The 23,380-nt window shown below is 43.1% G+C and overlaps 1 protein-coding gene across 5 annotated transcripts in view; it reads left to right on the top strand.

Moving 5' to 3' along the window:
- The window catches only part of C9H8orf48 (chromosome 9 C8orf48 homolog), a 37,985-nt gene that overhangs the window by 3,814 nt on the left and 10,791 nt on the right, over positions 1-23,380 (top strand). Inside the window, exons 1-4 of one of the 5 annotated variants that reach the window (XM_030575657.1) lie at positions 565-652; positions 2,821-2,915; positions 6,933-7,213; positions 13,181-13,306. In XM_030575657.1, the coding sequence (XP_030431517.1) occupies positions 6,988-7,213; positions 13,181-13,306 (352 nt within the window). In that variant the 5' untranslated portion in view covers positions 565-652; positions 2,821-2,915; positions 6,933-6,987. Of the gene's footprint in view, positions 1-509; positions 653-2,803; positions 2,916-6,932; positions 7,214-13,180; positions 13,307-23,380 lie in introns of those variants that run through there. The other 4 variants (XM_030575658.1, XM_030575656.1, XM_030575660.1 and 1 more) reach the window with 4 other exon arrangements.

Here is a 23,380-nt window from a genome sequence, read left to right as displayed (position 1 = left end):
TTGTAAAGCTCTTTCTTTTATTTCAAACACTAATCTGCATAGAGAATAGTTTCTTCCCTGATTTTACTTGCTAGTGCTTTAAATAGTTTGAGAATGTGGTGGTCCATTTGGAGTGTGAATTACTGCCTACAAAGAGAGAAGAGAGCACCTCTTTTCCTCTAGAATCCTTCCCATGTTCTCTGGCCTCATGTTACAGCAACCTTTTGTTGCCACTTCTGTAGCTGGCCAAGGGAGTTACTACAGAGCATTTCAAACCATATCACCTCCATGATTCCTCTCTCCCAAAAGCCTCAATAGAGAACTGAGCCTGCTGTTTGCAAAAGCAAGTACATATCTGCCACATCCTCATTATTTTGCACAAGACCTGCTATAGTAGGAGCACATCTAATTTGGTCTGAAGTCTGTTTAGCTGTAATTTTGGCTTTCCAGTATATTCCAGCCTTGTGTGAAAAATTGCTGCTAATACTTAATTCAGCCTGTTTAGTAACTTACCATTTTGTATTGTAAAGACAAAGTGATGTTGGTTACATCTGATGTTATGAAATGGTTCCAGCTCAGCCAATCCATCATTTTGCTGAATTTCTCCAGTTCCTTCCCCTTCTACTTTCTATGCCTGCTGTGACTGAAGCTTCACTTAACACCAAGATATTAGGTAAGTGTTTGCATTAGAGTACTAATTGACTCCTAGCTTGCATTTCTTATTGTTATCCTCCCATGGCCTTGAACTCAATAACCATTTTCAATCCTGCATTAATGCTGCTGTAACAAGCAGAAGAATTACATCAATGTTTATTAATATTAGAAGTTTAGATCAGAAAGTTCTTTTGATTGTTGAACCAGCTTAAAAGCAAAATAGAAACCCTTTTACAATCTGACATTGAGACCCTAGACTTTTACCTTCATAACCTATTCATCATTATGGCAGCCACTAACAGATGCAGTAGATAATAGGCTGTGAAACACTAATTTGTATTTCCATAAGTAGCTCTTAAAGCTTAATACATTACAAACCATCCTTAATTGAGCCTCACAACCTCTATATGTGATATTTTACAGATGGGCAGGCCAAAGCCTAGAGCTTAATTTCAGAGGTGCTGAGTACTAGAAGTTTCTGTCAAAGTTAGTTGGAGTTGAAGTAGAGCATCTTTGAAAATCTGCCCATAAGGCTATATATTAAAAGGTATTTATGTGCTTAAATATCCAATTAGGTGCCTAAGTAGGGTTTTCAAAAGCACCTAAACAGATTAAATATCTAACACCAATTGAAATTAATACTAGTTTGGTGCCTAAATTGCTTGGCACTTCTGAAAATCCCACTGCATCTTTATGTGCTTAAATACCTTTTGAAAATCTGGCTTTCACCAACCTCACAGTGAGTTGAGCATACAGAACTGCAAATAGAAGCCAGGAATCCTGCTGTAGGGCCCAGATCCACAGGAACTTAGGCAATGTTGCAGACAGCATCTTGGTGCTTAGCTTTTAGGCACCTGGAAAGTCACAGGAACAGCACTGTGATCCACAAAGCCTGAGTTAGGCGCCTTGACTTCCTACCCACCAGGCTACAGAGGATACATCTACACTGCAATAAAAATATCTGCAGCACCAAGTCTCAGAGCCTGGGTCAACTGACATGGGCACAAAGGACTCCAGTTGGAGCCTTGGCTCTGAAACCCAATGAGAGGGGAGCATCTCAGAGTCTGGGTTCCAACCTGAGCCCAAATGTCTATATGGCTATTTTTAGCCCTGCAGCTGTAGTCAATTGACCCCGATTCTGGGATGCGATGCCTTGAGTTTTTTGTTGCAGTGTAGCCATACCCAGAGGCATTCTCACTCTCTTTCTCTCTGGTCTAATGACTATTTAAGTGTTTATCTACAGTGAAACAGTCACTGGGGCAGAATGAGATTGACTCTGTAGCCTAGAAGTGAGGACACACAAATGGGAAATGGGAGACTAAAGTCCAGTACCTAGTCCCCCTTAACCCACTCACTCTTTCTTTAGAGACATTGGAACAGTGTCAATAGGAGAGATTGAGGGAGTCCCCACATCAGAATACCATATAGGCAGTGGTTAGAGTACTCACCTAAGAGGTAGGAAACCCTTCTTCAAATCTTTACTTCCCCAGTTAGTGGATTTTGTTGGAAGAAGACCAGGCTGACCCACAGGCGGATTTGAGTAGATGGGCTTCTTTATTGCGGTACTTGTTCCCCTGGACCCAATTGTCCAATAAGCACTAGATTAGTTACATCATACTCTTTTTATCTGCATTAGTGTGTAAATTCCTACGTTTATTACAAAACCCCTAAAACCCTTATGGAGTAATATGAACACCCATACAATGAATATTGATAACATTATACTGAAAATATTTATCCCTGCCCCTGATTACTATTTACCTCATTAACATATTCTACTGATAAATTTTTCTTGAAGATACACTTTTCTTTTATAATTGTGGTAATGAACTCCTTGGATCAGCAGTTTGCAGGGAAGGGAGAAAGGGGCCATGACCCCAAACTCGCCTGTGTAGCTGAGAAAGAAAGGGAGAAGGAGGTAACACTACTTTACCCAAAAAGGCATACTTTTGATCCCCACATTCCTCAGGCAGCTGCAACCTTATCAAACCCTTAACAAGGAGAAGGGAGAGGAAAGGGGTAGCCCTAAATCTCTCAGTCACAGAAAGATGCTTTCAGTTTATCTGTCAAGCACAGAAGCGGTGCTTGCCCGTGGCTTTACTCCCTAATGCCATCTCTGTTCACCAGCAGTTTCCCAGTTTTCTGCTTTAACCCTTACATATCCCAACAGATTTCTTTGGGTCTTAGGCAGGAGATACGCATCCAAACACCAGGAGTAAGGCAACAGCATGCATGTCCAGAGGGAGAAACTTCGGTATTGAGTGAATTTGGGCACCTGCAAGGTTTGTCAAGAGTTTTGGATATCGCAGTAGAGCTTAAAACTGGGACTAAGGTGCATAAACCTCAAATTTAGGGACATAAATCTGGGATTTGTGGATTGGGACCTAGTGTCAGGAGCCAAGGTGTGGGAAGTCAAGTCCAATGGTTAGAGCCATATGCTGTCAGGCCTGAGGGGTCAAGCCAGAATCAGTAGCCAGGATCCAGAGCCAAGGGTCCAGTTGGAGTCAATAGCCAGGAATCAGAGAGCTGGCTGAGGAGGCAGGAACAAGGGGGTTTATCTCAGCAGCAGATCAGAGATTTGCCTTGATGCACAGACTATTTATTGGTATTTCCTCCAGGCCTAAATAGTAGGTCTGGGCCAATCAGAGGTGACAGGTGGAGCTGCCAGTCATCTCTACCATTGGTGGTACTTCCCTGCAAAGATTGGACTTCCAGGATGTATGGGGCATTGACAGTAGCATTGTTGAGTCTGCCTATGAGCAGCATGGAAGCACTGCCCACCGGATGCCCTACAGACCCATCGTTAAGTCCAATAAATCCTCACATCTATATCATGTTACTTCTCTGCTATTTTTAATTTAAAAAAGAAGCAAACAAAATATTTCAACAAAATTAAAACAACATTTAGAGTTTAGGGAAAGATGTTTCTTGCCATATGAACTTTCAAGTGTCCCATATTATAAGAACTGTCTTGACTGCTAAAATAATGTTTGAGACAGTATCTCAGGAATTTATTATCTATGGGTTTAGAACTTTTTTTGCATTATTAGCTCATTCAGAATTGACAGTAGAAATAAAGACAGACATGGTTGCAGGAGATGGACATTTGTGTTCTGAAGCCTGGGAGAACAGGAGCAGCAATTATTGCTGATCAGATCTTCGTTCAGGGATACATACCATAAATCAGTGCATTGCCATTGAAGTCAGTGGGTTCCCAAGTGGCAGAATTTGGCCCTTAGTGATACGTGGGGTTTGTTTAATTAGATAGACACATATATGTTTACTTTGGCAAGCTGATGATATTAGCTAATACATGGATGTGACTTGGTGTCAGGTCAGATATTTTCTTACGTATGTTATAACTGTATACTTAAGATTGAGGACAGATGAAAGAATCCCAGAGGATTTACATCACAAAGATTATTACCTAGCTTGTCTCAAACAGAATGCCATAGGTGATGTTATCAATACACAGTTCCCATAACTTTTCTTTTTACATAAACTGTTCAAGGTACATGATAACATTGACAGAGATAACACTTTCAGAGAAGTGTTAAGTTTCTGATCTTGTACCTATAGGCTTGCAACATGACCCATATAAAATGGATTTACAAATATATTTCTGGTTAAAAATTACAAATGCCTGTATATGGACAAGGTTCAGTTTAATGTGTCACATCATTCAGCCAACTATAATAGATTTTTTTTTTTTTGGCCCTGATCCTGCGCTGTGGAACTCAATGGCAGTTCTGCCATTAGCTTCAGTGAGAGCAAGTTCAAGCCCTTTGTGGTCTGATCTTCTGTTCACCGCTATACACAGATCAATGTTAGCTGAAATTTAGGAGTATACTTAGAACATTGAATGCAACATATAATTTGGAAATTAAATCTCTTTGTTGCAAACTTTTGCTTTATGGCATTAGGAGGGTGCGTATTCAGCTAAGATCACTTTAGTTTTATAGTTATATCAATGGGAAAAAGAGTGAGCTGTTGATTGCGTGAGATCTGATCCTGCAGTCCTTATGCAGGGAGAATTTCCATTGAGGTCAAAGATGCCAGTTACATGCAAGTCTGAATGCAAAGTTAAATAATATGGGTGAAATCCTGTCTCAGCTGAAGTCAGTGGCACCTATTGGTTTTAGTGTATCCAGGATTTCACCTTATGTATGTACTGCAAACTCAAGCATTCTAATTAGTTGTGTGTCACTGTGTTAGTTGTATATCTGTGTTTTGCTCTTTTATTGTATCAACTTAATGTTTGTATGCAGTGTAGAGATGAAGTGTAGGCCCTGATCCTGTAAAGAGCAATGCTAGTGCATAACTTTAAGCACCTGAATAGTCCTGGCGACTTCAAAAAAACAAACTATCAGAAGAAAACAGCATTTATATACATAATTGGCCATGGATACATTTTAAAAACGTGATCTTGCTTATTTTATCCTCTTCCACTAGGATAGTGACCTACCCACTATTTCCTTATTCATGAACATCTTGCTTCGGTATGTATTTTGAGTACTCCGTGGGACTACTCTTGCTTAAACATTTAAGCACCTGCATATTTGCAGGATTAGGGCCTTAGTCATTCATTCCAGCATTCTTCCTTTACAGGAGTTATTTTTTGTGAATCTGTTTTTAAATGTTGCCATCATTATAAAGACTTTGTTCACAGAATAAATCATTTTTAACATGGGAGTACCTGTCCTCAGAATCTTTAGCCTCAGATAAAGGAAAATAATGACTTTCTCTCCAAGGAACAATTGTTTTGTTAAATTATAATCTTTTTTTCAATAGGAGGTTGAGCTGTATTTAAATGAGATTGGCCTTTTTTTTATTTGACTTGGGCATTTGAAGTTTGGAACTGATCTGTTTTACATGAATGAACAAGAAATGCAGATTGGATCTAAAATGGATGGCAGTTTTTATTACTCAAGAAATGTGGGATTAATATTTTATTAAACAACCTAAATTAAAGACTAGGCAAGGAAGAGTACCTGTAAGTACTTTAGCATGTGAAGACATGTGTAGGCATACAAAAAACTCTAATCAGGCTGCTTCTAATTCCCTGTTTGCTGTGCTATAACAGTACCTAAACTGAGCAGAGTGTTTCCATAATTAGAATGGAGGAAATGATGGTTAAGACATAATCCTAATGAAAGAGGATAAAGTAAGCACATTTCATGCTTTAAAACGTATTAATGACCAGTTATGTATGTGAGTATTGTTTTCTTCCCACAGTTTGGGGTTTTGGGTTGGTTTTTTTGTTTGTTCATTTTCTTTTTTCAGATTTGGAATAAATCCCCATTAATTTAAATATATCAAGCTGATGATGACTTTTGTTTTCTTTCTGATTTTCAAAACATAAAGCTGAGTAGTCCAAGGACGTTTTGTATTTCTGAGTGGTCAGTCAGAGGGATAAAAATCCACAGTAACATAATTTTAATTTCTTGGTTATTTTTTTCATATTCATATGAAAAAATATTACCCACAATTTAGTGTAAATTCTTAACATTAATTCTTAATACCACAGTTGCATGGTTTCTTTTTAAAGTCTTGTTATGAAAGCTGAGCTATCAAAAACTCTGCTATAGAAGGCAGTCATCATAAATGGTGATAGCCTGAATTCCTTACTTAGGGCTACAACCTTGTTTACATTGAGTAGTACATTACTCCAGGAATAGCTCTCCTATGAATAAGGTTGGTAAAATGTGGTTGTCTGTTTTTACTCAGGCAAAATGTCCATTGACTTTTGTGGGAATTTTGCCTAAGTAAGGAATTCATAACTTGGCCTAAGTTTATTCGTAAATCTGTGAAAAGTATAAAAAAATAGAAATTTAGCTAATTTGACAAATGGTCTGGTTTTGCACATTTTTAGAAGTTAAATGATATTGTCTTATGGTAGTTTTGATATCAGTAGACTTCAAGTATATAGTTTAATCTTTTGTGAGCAACTACAGTGATAAGCCACATTTAGTGCAGTTATGGCCAAAGTAATGGGCTGCACTTATCTGCAGTAGTAGGTTATAGGGTATGTACATCTGCAATGATGTTAAAATAAAATCACTTATATATTGCAAATTCATGAAATAACTATTTCAGACTTACATTCTGAGGTTGAACTATACCGTGCGCACGCACACACACATGCACGCGTGCACACACACACAAGTTTGTAACAGCTATTTGCAACTTGACTAAGTAAATTGCACTGCTGATTTACAGAGCAGTAGTCCAGTTGAATCTTTCTAAGAGCCATGTGTTACCAAATCTGTTATGGGTTTTCTTTTTATTATTATTTTTAGTATTCTACTTTGGTGACCAGCTGGATTGAATACTCGGTGCTTTGAAGAGGAGTAGATGGAATCAGGCCAGAATTGTAGCACTACTCTTTCAGACTGTTTTGAGGATACATTTGAATCCTTCAGTGAGGAGGAGGAGGAGGAGGAGGAGGAGGAGGAAGCCTGCAGGCGATACGAGAGTGAACGGTTTGAATCTTATTGTTCCACAGAGGAGTTGGAGTGGCCTGCTGCTGTGTCAGATATATCTGAAAGCGTATGGCAGTCAGTAAGCCAGGATGATGAAGGTACGCAAGGTTTCTGTGCATTTGAGTCAGTCCTCCACCCAATTTTAAAATTACACAGAAGGGCACAGATCAGTGAAAACAAAATAAAAAATAAAAATTACATCCAATTTTCTTGCTGTGCGCAGCAGCAGAAACCTCAAAACATTGGCTTCCTCAGCCAGATCTGTAATTTTGCTGAATCAAGACTTAATGGAGAGTATATGAGGAGGTATAATGTACCAAATTGAGTGTTTAGGTATGGAAGCCTTTATTCAGTCTTCCTGTGCTGGAGTTTTATTGGTGTGATAAACAGGTCTTAAAGATACCTTGACTGAATTTCCATGTCAGAAAAATAGCTAGATTGTGAAATAGTTTCCCTAGCTAGATTGTGAAATAAATGTCCCTAGTGATGGAAACTGTCCATCACTAGGGACATTTAAAAGTAGACTGGAGAAAGACCTGAAAATGTACTGTTGTTGTAACCATGTTGGTCCTAGAATATGAGAGAGACAGGGTGGTTGAGATAATATATTTTATTGGACCAATTTCTGTTGGTGGAAGAGAGAAGCTTTGGAGCTATACAGAACTCTTCTTCTGACCTGGAAAAGAGCTCTGTGTAGCTCAAAAGCTTCTCTCTTCCACCATGAGAAGTTACTCCAATAAAATATATTACGTCACCCACCTTATCACTCTAAAAATGTATATGTAACATTAACAAACCTATAGCAGGTAAGGGTAAAAGAAGCAGAAGGAGGGGGATAAAACAACTGACATAATAGGTATCTTACTTCTTTGACATTTTGGTAGTGTTCCCCATCCTCTTGCAGTCTCCTTTTCTACCCTTTTGTTTCATCTAGGAGATACAGTGGTGACTACTGTTTTTAAGCCTGCCACATTCGCTTGGTGTAAGGGCTTGTCCACTCTAAGATAAATAATTTATTTTTAAAATGTGTTAGCTAAAGTGGTTTAACTAACATGTTTTAGAAACTAATATAGACAGAGTAAGTTGTGTTTTAACTTGCGGTAGTTGTTTGTGTCATAACCAAGCCTTCCACTTTGGGTTCACCTTGGCCGGCTAACAAATGTTAAAATCTAGTTAACCGCATCTGAACTAGAATTTTAAAACATGTTAGCTTAAAACAGTAGCTAACATATGCCTTTTATCCTAATGCTCCTTAAGGTACGTATACACTGCAATAAAATACCCAGGACATAGCCGTAGCTGGCTTGGGTTAGCTGACTCAGGCTTAGGGGACTCAGGCTGCAAGGCTAAAAATTGCAGTGTAGACATTCAAAGTGGGGCTGAGGTTAGCACCTGGGCTTTGAAACCCCTAGAGAGAGTGAGTCTCAGAGCCCAGGCTCCAACCTACTACACTACAATTTTTAGCCCTGTAAACTTGAGTCAGTTGATTCGGGCTCTGAGACTTGGGGGGTGGGGGGTGGGGTTGACTGCGGATTTTTTATTGCAATATAGACATATCCTTAGTGTCTTTCCTTCCCTCCCTGACTCAACAATACATTTGACCTTTCTCTCTACAGAAGTAACTGGCACTGCTACAGGATCCAGCATAAAATTTATTTATGCATGAAAGCTTACTATAGGCCAATTTCTGCCCTTGGATTCACATGTCTTAAATGGAAATTGTGTGTGCCCAAGGGCAGAATTTAGCCATATAGATCAATGTGCCAAAGATCTGTGTAATGAGATAATGTTTGTCTTAGTGACTTGTTCATGCCACGTTATGTAAGTGTCTTCTTCTAGCCTTAGTTCCATCTGTTTGGGGTCAGCTCTTCTAGTCCCTCCATCTGGGAAACACCCTAGTTCATATGAGGCATATTAAGGACTCATTTAATTGATTTATTTGGCAGTTTTACAGCCAGCTGCCAGCCTGACACCATTCCTCCTCCTTTTTCAACCAGCCTTGGGACCAGATATGGTGGAATTTAAGTGAATTTTCTGATATGTTAAATTTAGTGACTTGGTTCTGGATCTCTGTTTTCATAGTGCATACATTTTAATAAGCTATTCCTTTTTCTGCAGAAGGTTTTTTTTTTTTAAAGTGCTCGTTGTACAGCCAGAACAGCATATCTAGAGGAATAATCATCCATCACACAAAAGTAAAATATGGAAGAAATTGACTAGTATAAGGAATACATATAAAAAGTGAGACAGCCTTTTCTTGTAAAGAGTACTTGTTAAAGAGGGGAAAAAATCTGCAAGATTTGACAGTTTTCAGCTGTGCTGTATACCTGTTTCAGGGCAGGTCTACGCTTAAAATGCTGCATTGGCACAGCTGCGCCATTGTAGCGCTTTAATGAAAACACTTTGCACTGATGGGAGAGAGGTCTCCCATCAGCACAGTTAATCCATCTCCCCAAGAGGTGATAGCTGTGTTGATGGGAGAAGCTCTGCCTCTGACATAGGACTGTCCTCACCAGGGATTAAGTCGGTATAACTGTGTTGCGTAGGGGTGTGGATTTTCCAATGTAAGTCTGTACAGTAACTCCTCTACTTAAAGTCATCCCAGTTAACATTGTTTCGTTGTTACGTTGCTGATCATTTAGGGAACATGCTCATTTAAAGTTGTGCAATGCTCCCTTATAATGTTGTTTGGCAGCCGCCTGCTTTGTCCACTGCTTGCAGGAAGAGCAGCCCATTGGAGCTAGCTGGTGGGGGCTTGGAACCAGGGTGGACCTGCATCCCCCCCATCTGCTTCCCACTCCCCTAAGTTCCCTGTGCAGCAGCCGCCCAGCAGGCTACCAATTGCTGGCAGTTCAGCTGTCCCTGCCCCCACTGCCATGTGCTGCTGCTGCCCTCTTCCTTGGAGCTGCTCCCGGGAGCCTCCTGCTTGCTGTGCAGGGGAGGAGGGAAGAGGGGGGCTAATGTCAGGGTTCCCCCCCCACTCCTGTACCCCATCTCAAGTACCTTATCTCCATGGGGGGTGGGGATGGACTCAGCGGGGCTCAGAACGGAGGGAGCTTGCTGACTGAAGCTGCTGTCTCAAATTCCTAATCTTTTTAAAGTCAATTTACTTAAAGTAGTATCAGCGTACTTAAAGGGGCAATGCACATCTCTCTCTCTCTCTCCCACATCAGGGTGTGTGTCTCTGTCTGCCATGCTGTCTCCCCTCCCTCCATTCATGCTGCCTTGTAGAGTGTGAGGTACATTAACAACAATGTGTTAACCCTTGAGGGCTCAGCCGAATGCTAGTTTATCATTTAGCAGTAAGGCATTCACTGGGAAATGTCCTACCTTCTTCCACCCTCTAACTTCACCACCTCAACCAAGCTTCACAGTCATCATTGCTGTGTACAGTCTTAAATTGTTTGTTTTAAACGTATACTGTGTGTGTATATATATATATTGTGACAAATTGCCGGCACTCTGATGATGGGTCCCGTGCTTCCTCCTCTTGTGGGGGTTCAGGGCACCGTTTCTCGCCCCTGAACTGGGGTATCAGCTGTCCCACTAGTTTCCCAGAAAAGAGGAGTGGAGAGGGAGGGACCTGGTCCCACCCTCTACTCTGGGTCCCAGCCCAGGGGCCCTAGGGATAGCGGTGAACCACTTGAACTAGCGATTCCTTCCCATCTCTGGCCCTTCAACTTGTGGGGCTTCCTGCCCTCTCTCTGCTTGGGCCAAGTTTCTCCCAACCCCTTGTGTCTGTAGAGCCTCTCTGCTCTGCACCAGCCGGTTTCCCTTTACCTACGGTCTTGGTCTTCTGGCCCACCACAGCACTTCTCCAAACTGCTTTCTTCCAAACTGCTCTCCACTCCAACACTAAACCACTCTGCTTCAACTCCTTCAAACTGCTTTCCTCCAAACTGCTCTCTGCTCCAACACCAAACCATTCTGCTTCAACAAATCCAGCTGTCCGATTGAAGCAGGGTTTTTTAATCAGATGACTGGCTTCAAATGCTCTAATTACATAAGAACGGACATACTGGGTCAGACCAATGGTCCATCTAGCCCAGTATCCTGTCTACCAACAGTGGCCAATGCCAGGTGCCCCAGAGGGAGTGAATGTAAGAGGTAATGATCAAGTGATCTCTCTCCTGCCATCCATCCCCACCCTCTGACAAAGAGAGGCTAGGGACACCATTCCTTACCCATCCTAGCTAATAGCCATTAATGGACTTAACCTCCATGAATTTATCTAGTTTTCTTTTAAACACTGTTATAGTCCTAGCCTTCACAACCTCCTCAGGCAAGGAGTTCCACAAATTGACTGAGCGCTGTGTGAAGAAGAACTTCCTTTTATTTATTTTAAAACTGCTGCCCGTTAATTTCATTTGGTGGCCCCTAGTTTTTGTATTATGGGAATAAGTAATTAACTTTTCCTTATTTACTTAATCCATATCACTCATAATTTTATACACCTCTATCATATCACCCCTAAGTCTCTTCTTTTCCAAGCTGAAAAGGCTAGCCACTTTAATCTCTCCTCATATGGGACCCGTTCCAGACCCCTAGTTATTTTAGTTGTCCTTCTCTTTTCTAGTGCCAGTATATTTTTTGGGGCTTAATTGGTTTCAGGTGCTCTAATTAATCTATGGCAGCCTCTCTTCCCTCTATAGGAAATAAGGCTTTCATCAACCTGGGGTTACATATCTCCCATCTATCATTCTCATGCTGCTGTCTGGCTGTGCTGTATCATAATATATATATAATATAGTTTTTTGTCTGATGAAAAAAATTTCCCTGGAACCTAGCCCCCCCAATTTACATTAATTCTTATGGGGAAATTGGATTCACTTAACATCATTTCGCTTAAAGTCGCATTTTTCAGGAACATAACTACAACGTTAAGCGGGGAGCTACTGTAGTGCAGACAAGACTTTAGAGCAGGGTTAGTTAGCAGAGCTTTCCATGTAGCGGGGGGAGGACCTGCTGAGTCAGATTCTCAAATAGTATAACTCCATTGAAGTCACCATCAAGTCCCATTGAAAACAGTGGCATTTAAGGGGACTCAGTAAGTTGCAGAAGCTGCTCAGCAGTCTGCAGGTTTGGCCCTAAGTTTCAGTCTCTGAAAGTTTCGCTTTGTGTATCCTGTACCAGATTTTTCTGGTGTATTTAGAGAAGAACAATCTACGAGGTTCTTAATACTCTGTAATAGAAATTGGGTAATTTTTGAAGGTGAAAATCCACAGATTTCCTTCATTTGTTCCTGTGGCTTTGAGTTTCTTTCCTTACATTTAGGTAGTGTTCCATTTCACAGAGCGAAACTCAGTAACATCCAGGCAGAGAATTCTTTGACTTCTCCATTTGGTTTTACTTTGTCTCACTTCTCTTCTTTCAGCAATGCATTGTCTAAGCTAACTTATTTTTATAGTGACAAACAGTCCTGTGGCACCTTGTTGACTAACAGACGTATTGGAGCATAAGCTTTTGTGGATGAGTATCCACTTTGTCAGATGCACGTAGTGGAAATTTCCAGAGGTAGGTATAAATATGCAGGCAAGAATCAGTCTAGAGATAATGAGGTTAGTTCAATCAGGGAGGATGAGGCCCTCTTCTAGTAGTTTAGGTGTGAACACCAAGAGAGGAGAAACTGCTTGTGTAGTTGGCTAGCCGTTCACAGTCTTTGTTTAATCCTGAGCTGATGGTGTCAAATTTGCAAGTGAACTGAAGCTTAGCAGTTTCTCCTTGAAGTCTGTTCCTGAAGTTTTTTTGCTGCAGGATGGCTACCTTTAAATCTGCTATTGTTTGTCCAGGGAGATTGAAGTGTTCTCCTACAGGTTTTTGTATATTGCTTTTCCTAATATCCAACTTGTATCCATTTATCGTAGGAGAACGCTTCAATCTTCTTGCCTGCATATTTATACCTGCCTCTGGAAATTTCCGCTACATGCATCTGACGAAGTGACTATTCACCCACGGAAGCTTATGCTCCAATACTTCTGTTAGTCTATAAGGTGCCACAAGACTCTTTGTCGCTTTTTTAGAGATCCAGACTAACATGGCTGCCCCTCTGATACTTATTCTTATAGGTGATCACTCTTTGTTGTCAGACTCTGAAATGATAGAAAAAGAGTTGACTGGAAAATGGATCAGCTGTCTCAAAAATAAAGAAGATAACATTAAGCAAGGCAAATCTATCATCAAAACACACACAGGTGAGTTCAAAATCTGTATTAAAATCATTGCTTTTCAAATCTGAATTTTTCGTATTTTAGTGTGTATATTTTCAGATCTGTCCAATAAATGAAAAAAACACTTTTTCTTTCATTCATCCTCTAAGTTTGTTTTAGAGACACCTCTTTGCCTTCTGCATCTTGTATAAATTTGTTATCTGTGAAATAATGATATCGGAGACACCACAGGCACATTAGTCACTAGAGTGATGTGAAGTTTCTTTAAAATTTAGATTTGCCAAAAAATTTCAATTTTGATTAAAATAAAAAAACTTCAAAATTCTGATGCATTTTTTTAACCAGCTACAGAGCTGGTTGGAATTTCTTGTTTGTTTTTTTTTATGGAATTTTTTTAATTTGTTTCAGTTACATTTTGTTTAATGAAATGTACATTTATCTGCACCCCCACAGTGGTTCTGTTGGCTATAACATTAGCTGCTCCTAATCTGTGACAACATAACAGCTTTAACCAAGACAATGTAGTATTATGTAAATAGAGAGAGAGGAATGCTATTCGCATGTGCTTGGCATGCCTACAAGAGTGCTGTCTTCAGGGGAAGGCATTTAAGTCCCTCTCAAATTTTTCTAAGGAGGTCAGAACCTAAGTTCCCTGTTAAGCACCATGCAGATGCTCAGGGAACTTGCCTGGGGACCTTCCAGGGGAGGGGCGCCCCTCCCCTGACCCCAATCTAGCCTGGCCCCCAACCAGCCACAGCCGGAGCAGCCCTTGGCCCCAATTATGCCAAAGCCCAGACCTTCTGCAGCGTGGTGCGAACCCAGATGGCTTGGCCTGGATCCAGTCTGGGCAGCGCGGTCTGGACCCAGATGCAACAACCCGGGCCAGACCCAGCCGCAGCAGCCCGGCCTGGACCTAGCCATGGCCGAGGTGGCCTGGCCCAAACCTGGGCAGCCCAGCCTGGACCTCTCGTGGGGTACCCCTCCCCAAAGCCAGCCCCGGCCCAGACCTGAAGCGGCCAGGGCACCCCTCCCGGAACCTAGCCCTGACCGGACCTGCGGGGACCAGGGGAAGGGCACCTATCCTGCATCCTCAAACCCAGAGCTGCCATGCTGGGTAGAGGTGCCTCTCTTCTTCAGCCTAGGTGCTGCTGCTGCTGGGAGAGAGGGTTGGGAGGAGTGCTCTCTCCCCACTATAGTCCCAGAGCACTGTCCTGCACCCCAAGCCAGAGCCCTCATCCCCGGCCCCAAGCCGGAGCCCTCACCCCCTATACCCAACCCTCTGCCCCAGCCCCGAGCCCCTTATCTCCAGCCCCACACCAGAGCCCGCACCCCCAGTCAGAGCCCTCACACCCCTGCACCCTAAACCTCTGCCCCAGCCCTGAGCCCCGTCCCACACTCTGAACCCCTCGTCCCCACCCCCACCACATGAATTTTGTTATGTGCACTGATATGGAGATGATATGTCACACATCACCTCCATATTGCTGCACATAATAAGATTCATTCTGCACATGGGTGGGAAAAATTAGAGGGAACACTGGTCAGAGCCACTATTATTTAATTAAAAAAATTATGAAACAGGGACTTTGCCAACAACAATTGAAATAAAAGTGGATTTTCTTGAGTGAACGAACTCAAAATTCTTTGGGTCATCCCTAAGTCCTTGATCCAGCAATCAGATCTCAGCCAAGTGAAGTCCTATGGTATCTGGGTCCCCAACCCCTTTTAATCCCTCTTAACCATAAAGAACCTCCTCCCCCCAAATATAAAACAAGCAGGGAGGGGAAGGGGCCACAAGCCCAAACTTTTTAAAATCAGACTTAAGCATGTGGCCAGTAATCACACAGTTGTAAGTCAGAATTCCTGACTCCGAGTCTGTAGCTCTGACTGTTCTATTAAAGAGCTCAGGAATGCCATATAGGACAGTGTGATGGGGTGTATCTACCCTACGACACTTGGTGTAGAGTGCAGGCAATGATAGGGACCTGCTAAAAGGTTCAGATAAGAAGGAACAGATGACGAAACCCTCGTGGCTGATAAAGAGACAGAGAAGCTCCTGAAGTGGATGCTGGAGAGCCAGCAGCAGCAAGTGGCGCACCGACAACAACAGCAGGCCCAGCAGATAGCCACCCAGCAACAGATCTAGATGGTCCAGCATCAGGAGCAGCAACAGCAGTTGGTCCGGGAGCTGACCCCCCAACACCAGGCGCGGAAGGAGTGCGTGGTTCAACAGATGGTGACGCTGCTGCAACTGACCAGGCCACCTAGACTTGCCCTGGCGGGACCAAATGCAGGGGACTTCTTGGCTGGGTACTGGTGCAACTCAGCCAGATGGGCCCAGTGATGATCCAGAGGCATTCCTTGTCTCTTTTGAGCGGGTCTGCACTGCCGCCCGATGGCTGCGGAGCACTGGGAAGCCCTGGTGGCTCCATATTTGACTGGCCTAGCAGAGTCTGCCTTCCATAACTTGGATTTTAATGAGGTACTGGATAACCCAAAAATGAAGGCAATCATCCTGGGCCACACCACCATTAGCTCGAACACCTACTGACAGCTGTTCTGCCAGGAATGCTACCCTCTCTCGGAGCCTGACCTCAGGCGGTGTTTCAGTGCCGTCAGGACTATTGCTGGAGATGGCTAACCCAGAGAAGTTGACCAGGGCCCAAGTGACGGAGGTGGTAGCCTTGGAGCAATTCACCCAGATCTTCCCCACCAGGAGAAAAGAGTGGGTGCAATGTCACCACCTGGCAAACCTTGCAGAGGTTGTATCCTTGGTGGAGGACTATTTGACCATTGAAGGGCCCCAAACAGCAGAACCCTAAACCAGGGAACCACGGGGGGCAGGGGCCGGACCGCCAATAGAGGGAAGCATAGGCCCAAAATGGAGAGGCCCCAGAACAACCCTGGGCTGCTGCCAACCAACTCATGGCGGGAGCTGAACCACACATCCACCCTTCTGTGAGAAAGAGTCCCATCAGGTGGACTTGGGATACTGAGACCTGACCTGTGCATGGGAATACCCAAAAGCCGATGCTATGAGTGTGGTCAAGAGGGGCACTTCCAGTGTGATTGCTGTTTTATGGACTGCAGCCATGGCCAGGCATGGGTGAATAGCACCCCGATGATGGCCATCATTGATTCAAGGTGCAGTCAGATACTGGGCTGGGCTAACCTGGCGAAGTCCCCAGACCCACTGGGGGCTCCTGTCCACCTGCGGTGCATCCACGGGGATGTATGACCGTGCCTGACCGCCAGGGTGTGCCTTGAGGTAGGTGCCTTGGTGAAGTATGCTGGGTCGGCTTAGCCCCAGCACTGGTGTGCCCAGTGATTCTGGGACATGACTGACATGGTTCAGAGAAGTCCTGCGTGAGTGGGAAAACCAAATCTAGAGGAAGGGAGCCCTGGGCCAGCAAAGAGGGGACTTCTGGGCCCTGAGGGACCTGAGGACCCAGATGAAGGTCCCTCAAACTGGCCACAAACACCAGTATAACACCCTACCAAAACCAAGACATTGGATGAAGCTGGACAGGAATGCCTGGAAGTTGATGGGAACTTCCTAAGGGAGCAGAGGGAAGACCTCACCCTAAGGCCTTGAAACAAGTCACAGACCCCGAAGAGGAGGGGGGCATACACCAACGACTACCCCAGGGGACATATTTTGAGGTCCATAACAATCACCTTTACTGGCTGACCAAGGATCCCCCAGCAAAAGAGGACCTCTGATAATTGCTGGTCCTCTGGAGATTCCGACAAGTCCTGCTATGGCTGGCCCATTTAGTGCCCTGGGGTGGGTACGCAGGGTGAGAAAAAACCTTGCAAAAGGTGGCTGAGACTAGAGTTCCAAGGAAGCCACATTGAGATTGCTCAGTTAGGCCAACTGTAAAGAATGGGACAGACAATCCCCCAAACTGGTGGTTATTCTAATATGTGGATTTACCAAACCAGCAAAAAAAGAGCTTCTGCAGTAGCTTACTGGTGGCATAGAAGCCAAAACACAGTTTCCTTAAAGCAACCCAACCTTGGGCTTCCACCCAGACAGCCAAATCTAATACGATGAGGATTATTGAAAATCTTGTTCATCATATAAAAAGTTCTACCAATCTCAAAGGATTGGACACATTACGTCCCAGGTTAATAAATTTTTCAGATCTTACCCAAATATACACTTACAGCCAATTTTTATTAACTAAACTAAAATGTATTAAAAAAAAAGAGAAGAGAGAGTGAGTATTGGTTAAAAGATCATTATACACACAGAAGTTAATACAGTACTTAGGTTATTTTCATAGTAGATATGGTGAGCTTTAGAATTGCTAAAGGTCCTTTTTAGAATTAGTTTATCAGGTTATAGTTCAATGTCCAAATATTCAATACCAGAGCGGTCCAGATGGGACTGGAGACCTCAGTCTTACAACTCAAACTTCCCGTGAATGAAGCTTAAGCAGATCTGAGATCAAAGGATCAGGTCCCAAAAGCCCTTTATACATTTTCTGGGCATCCTCTTGACCCATGCAGTCTTTGGGTGAACAATAGGCTTTTGAAGTAACCCTCTATTTCCTAAGCATCACTGATAATTAGCTACATGGATTAACATAAGGCAATTGCCTATCTCCGCCATTTGCAGGTGATTTACTATATATTTCAAAGAGAAATTAAGACAGTAATATCACTATATTTACAGTTCATTTAAATGTTAATATCTTCTTTTGATCTCTGAATTAAGAGAATACAGCAATAGACAGGAACTGTTTGATTACATTCTAATAATATATATGTAAACACACAAAACCACAAACATCATCTATCAATATGTCTCTAAAGGTTGAATCTGGGTCAATTAGCATGCAAATTGCTTAACCCTTTCTGGCCCCGTGTCACAATGGCGCTTCAATTCTGACCCAGCATGCACAAGAGGTGCAAGACTTTTGTGCCTTGTGCCCATTATGTCAACAAGCCGGCCTGAGGGGGATACTGCGGGCACCCCTGATCCCACTCCCAGTCGCAATGCCCTTGAGAGAATCGGCATGGGCTTGGTGCGATCCTTGGAGAAGAACAGGTCAGAGTTCTGTTACATACTTGTTGTTGTGGACTACGCAACCCGGTACCCCGAGGCTGTCCCACTACGTGTGACCGCAGCCCCCACCATAGCCACTGAGCTCCTCAAGATCTTTGCCAGGATTTGGGTACCCTGGGAGATACTAACAGAGCAGGAAACAAATCTGTTGTCTAAAATGATGGCAGAATTGTGCCACCTATCAAACATCTGAGCCCTCAAAACGGTGTGCCATCCACAAGCCAATGGCCTGGTAGAGAGGTTCAACAGAACTTGAAGGCCATGCTCAAGAAGTTTGTGGACGACGACCCGCGGCAGTGGGACAAGCTGCTGCCAGTGCTATTATTTGCGGTGCGTGAGGTCCCCCAAGCCTCTACGAGATTCTCCTCATTTGACCTCCTTTATAGGAGACAACCCAGGGGGATCCTGGACCTGCTCTGAGAGACCTGGGAGAAGTCCAGGGTCATGGGGTCTGTCCCCTATATCTTATAGATTCGGGAATGTCTCCAGGGTTCACACAGGAGAATTTACTTCAGGCACAATGAACCCAAGAAGTTAAGTACAATCGGGGGATCAACCTTTGAGTCCAGGAACAGGGTTCTACTCTTATTGCCATTGTCAGAACCAAGTTACTTGCCAAGTGGCAGAGACTGTTTGAAGTAGTTCAGAGGGTGGGACCAGTGGATTAAGAGATCTGGCTACTGAGATGATGGAGGGATATATCATGTTAAGCTCCTGAAAGTGTGGAAGGCCTGAGAAGGCCTGCTGATCACCCTTTACCCTCCCAAACCCAAGCTGGGGCTGCTTTATTGGGAAAGACCTTGACCAGAGCATCAGCTACAATTACAATAGCTGGCCCAGGCCTTCGTCACCGTGTTGTCACCCACCCCAGGCAGACAGATGTAACCAACCACCATGTAGCCACCAGCGCAGGGCAGAAGGTCTGAGATCATCACCGTCTGCTTCCCAAAAGATGTGGGAAGTGGTCTGGAAGGAGCTTGAGGTGATGCTTGCCCTGGGAGTCATGGAAGAGTCCTGGAGTGAAAGCCTAATGGGACTGTGAAGTTCTGCATAGACTTCAGAAGGGTCAATGCCATCTCACGTTTCAGTGTCTATCTGATGCCATAGATAGATGAGCTACTGGAATGGCTGTGAAGTGCAAATTTTTTATCGACCCTAGGCTTCACCAAGGGATATACTTGCCCTCTGACCCCGACATTGTGAAAGAAGATGGCCTTCCCTACATCATTTCAGCTTATACCAATTTGTCAGCATACTGTTCGGACTGCATGGGGCCACAGCCACATTCCAATGGTTGATGGGTTGACTGCTGCAGCCACACAACTGGTATGTGGGAACCATTCCTGTTTCATCTGGACTTTTCAAAACCCTTCATCCTCCAGACGGACACCTCAGAAGTCAGAGTTGGGGCAGTACAGTCACGGGAGCTGGATGGGGAGGAACATCCCATGCTCTGCCTAAGCCAGAGATTGTTCCCCTGGGAGAGTAAATATTCAATGAATGAGAAGAAGGCCTTGGCAGTGAAGTGGGTATTCAAGGCCCTGAGGTATTATCTGATAGGGAGCCCCTTTCACCTCGTTACTGACCATGCACCCCTCGGGTGGATCAACACCATATAGGACACAAATGTCCAGTTTATGCGGTGGTACCTCTCCCTCCAACCCTATGAGTTCAGTGTTCTGCATCATCTAGGCAGGGCTCATGCTAATGAACACTTCTTCTCCCAGGTGGGAGGAGAGGATGAAGAGGGAGGGCCCCCGCCAGGTCCTATCCTGAGGAGAAGGATGTGTGACAGGGTGTATCTACCTTGTGAAAGACAGTCACAAATACAGACACAGTTTTATGGATCATGTATCGTCAGTAGGGGAGAGGCACTGAGGATTTATCTGGGGAATCTCTAAGACCACTATTTTTTAAAATATGTCAGAATCATATAATTTTCTCATTTAGAAAGATCTTTATACTCCGGGGTCCAGTAAATTGTGCACATTTAAGGAGTGATAAACAATGATATAGCATTAAGGAAATCTTTCACCTCTGATTTTTTTCCCCTCAGGGTTATGGATTGGCAGGTTTAATCCTTTGCATCCATAATTATATTTATCACCAATGCAGTGAAGGAAAAAAATGAAGGGAGGCGAGGGGAGAGAAAGAGTTTCAAATGCTGTGGTCTACAAATGTCTATTCCTCTTGGAGTTAATAAATGCTATAGTCTGTAGCCACGAGAGCCTCTTATTGTTTTATCTACTTGGAGACTATCTTGATTACTTCTTAATTGTTTTTATACATAATTGAAGATGAGCTCATCTAATACTAGACTGCGGTATAATTAATGTCCCGTCAGTAAACTTTGTGAAATTCTATCAATATACACATTGAAATATTACTCTTCAGGTAGTGCAGCAAATTTTTTCCATATCTGACCAGTGACTTTGTTAGATATTAATAAATCACATACCTGCCGATGGGAATATCCTGAAATAGCCTTTTATGTTTTAAGTTGTAGTTTTCCTTCTTTCAGGTTCCAGATAAAACCGGGATATTTGCTTTAAGAAAACAAGAAAGCTTCTCTCTTTATTATTCTTTCCTTCCTACCTTCTTAGCCTGTTTTATTGAGTACATGCACTTCAGAAGTGACTGTATGCTAATTATACAAAAAAGATGTCATATACCTATATAAAATAACTAACATTAACTATAAAATTTACCACCAAAAGCAACAATTCCTAAATTGCAGATGTCTGTATTTCTGAAAGTTCAACTGGGAGAATTTAATAAAAAGGTTTAGACAAGTGCTTAATTTAGAAGTCTAATTTCAACTATGGGCTTGTCTATGCTAAGCCTTTTCTCTTAAAATTTCTCCCATATGGTACCACTGCATCAATTGAAGCAGCAGTGAGAGCTCTAATATATCCATTTTAGCCACTGGGTTGTCTAGAACTGTTGTGAGCAGGGTTGATGACATGGTGGTTAAAATACGTCAACACTAGCACTTCCGCCATCACCGGTGTGGATAGAGCTGCACCAGTGGTAGCAACACAGGGAAATTTTAAAGTAAAAAAGGCTCTTATAGATACAAGCAGTGAGTACATGTAAACTTCTATTTCAGTGGGGCATATGTGTTTTTGTATATGCATAAAGGGGAGCAGAGAGACCTATTTCTGTGCATCTGAGGATTATTTTTAACCTGGCCTCATATATTCCTGACTGCTGAATAGATATAGTTTTCATTTTGGTATGCACAGGTTTCCACATGCCCAAAGGCAGTAACTATTGACATATTTAACACACTACCCAACTAGGCTTTAAGAAGCTGTAAGGTTGATAGCCTCTTTCATCTGAGGGCCTCTCAGCATATAACATGCATTAATGAATTAAACATCACAATATCCTTGAGTGGCAGGTGGGTATTATCACCCATTATACAGAGAGAGGAACTAAGGCCCAAAGAGACTGAATGACTTTCCAAGGTCACACAACAAACCTAAAGTAGTGCCAGAAAGAGATCCCAGACCTTTGGACTTTGCCTTTGCTGTAACTACTCTTCCCTGCTTCCTGTCCTTTCTGTGCTCTTAAGAAAAGCAAGACAATGCAGAATAGTTAAGGCTGACCCATTCTGTTGTACTTAGATATGACAAATACATGAAGGGTTATGGAATACATAGAAACATACGAGGTGTTACACCAGAGTGAACTAGTCAGGTACATTGCCTCTGGCTGATATTCTGGTTCTGATGCCAAGCCCAAGTAAACAGGCTTGTCGTAGAAGAGGATTCAAGAGGTGGTTTTTGGTGTTAGAACCCTCCCCCCCATAAGCTGTGAAGGGCAGCAGACTGCACTGGAGAAGGGAGAGTTTGGACAATAGATCACACATAGACAAAATCCAATGGCTGCATACCTGGACCCACTCTCCTCTCCCCCGAAGCCTCCAGCACCATGGATTACAGTTCTGCAATATGCAGAGGGGATGGAATTCCTGCATGAACCCCCAGCAAACTGCTCCCCTGTGTTGGGAAGGACAGGGCAAGAATTCTGTCTACTTCGGTTTGAATTGTAAGATTTTTGTACTGCATTGGCTTACAGCTGACACTCAGAGGAAGGGAGAGGCATCCCTCTCATAATGTTCTTGATTATGCAATATGATTTCAAGGATCTTCTTGATCAGACTCACCCTACCCCTTCCGACATAGCCGATTTGTTCCCTGAAACACAAGGGATATATGCATTTGAGTTCCCTGCAATAGCTACACACAATTGACCTAGTTAAGAACACAGAGCCTGTCCTCTCTTTTAATCTATCTCCTATGAGTTTGCTCAGCAATTTTACTTTTGTCTGGTAAAATGGCACCTTTCCTCCAAAGAGATCCCAAAGCACTTCACAAATATGTACCATGCCACTGAAATCTAGCCACCTCTGAGGTAAACTTCTAGTGCACAACCCTGGGGTGTAAAGGGAAATGAGGAAGTTCTATGGCTATACTGGAGCTCAGACTAGATGATCACAGTTGTCCCTTTTGGTCTTAGAATCTATGAATCTATAAACCCTCACCCTTAAGAAAAGTGCTATTAAAGCTTTACTGTCCATGGAGAGCCAATAAAGCAAAGACAAATACCTTTGTAATGTCGTATCTGGAAAACCATGATCCTGCAAGGTGCTGAGTGCCCTCAATTCCTGTTGACGTCAGTCTTAACTTAACCAGGCAGGAGGCATTCACGCCTTACCAGATGTGGCTCCAAATGATCAAATACTTATACACCTCTACCCCGATATAACGCGACCCGATATAACACGAATTTGGATATAACGTGGTAAAGCAGCGCTCCGGGGGCAGATGCACACTCCGGCAGACCAAAGCAAGTTCAATATAACATGGTTTCACCTAGAACACAGTAAGATTTTTTGCCTCCTGAGGACAGCGTTATATCGAGGTAGAGGTGTATTTAATAATAGTAACCTGATTTACCAGTTAGCCTGTAGCTACTCTGTATTATACAGTATACACAAATATTGGAACTCCTTTTTT

This window comes from Gopherus evgoodei, chromosome 9 (assembly GCF_007399415.2).
Source record: "Gopherus evgoodei ecotype Sinaloan lineage chromosome 9, rGopEvg1_v1.p, whole genome shotgun sequence".
In the NCBI taxonomy this organism is placed as follows: Eukaryota; Metazoa; Chordata; order Testudines; family Testudinidae; genus Gopherus; species Gopherus evgoodei.
The sequence above is the reverse complement of the archived record's forward strand: the minus strand, read 5'-3'. Positions and strand labels throughout refer to the sequence as shown.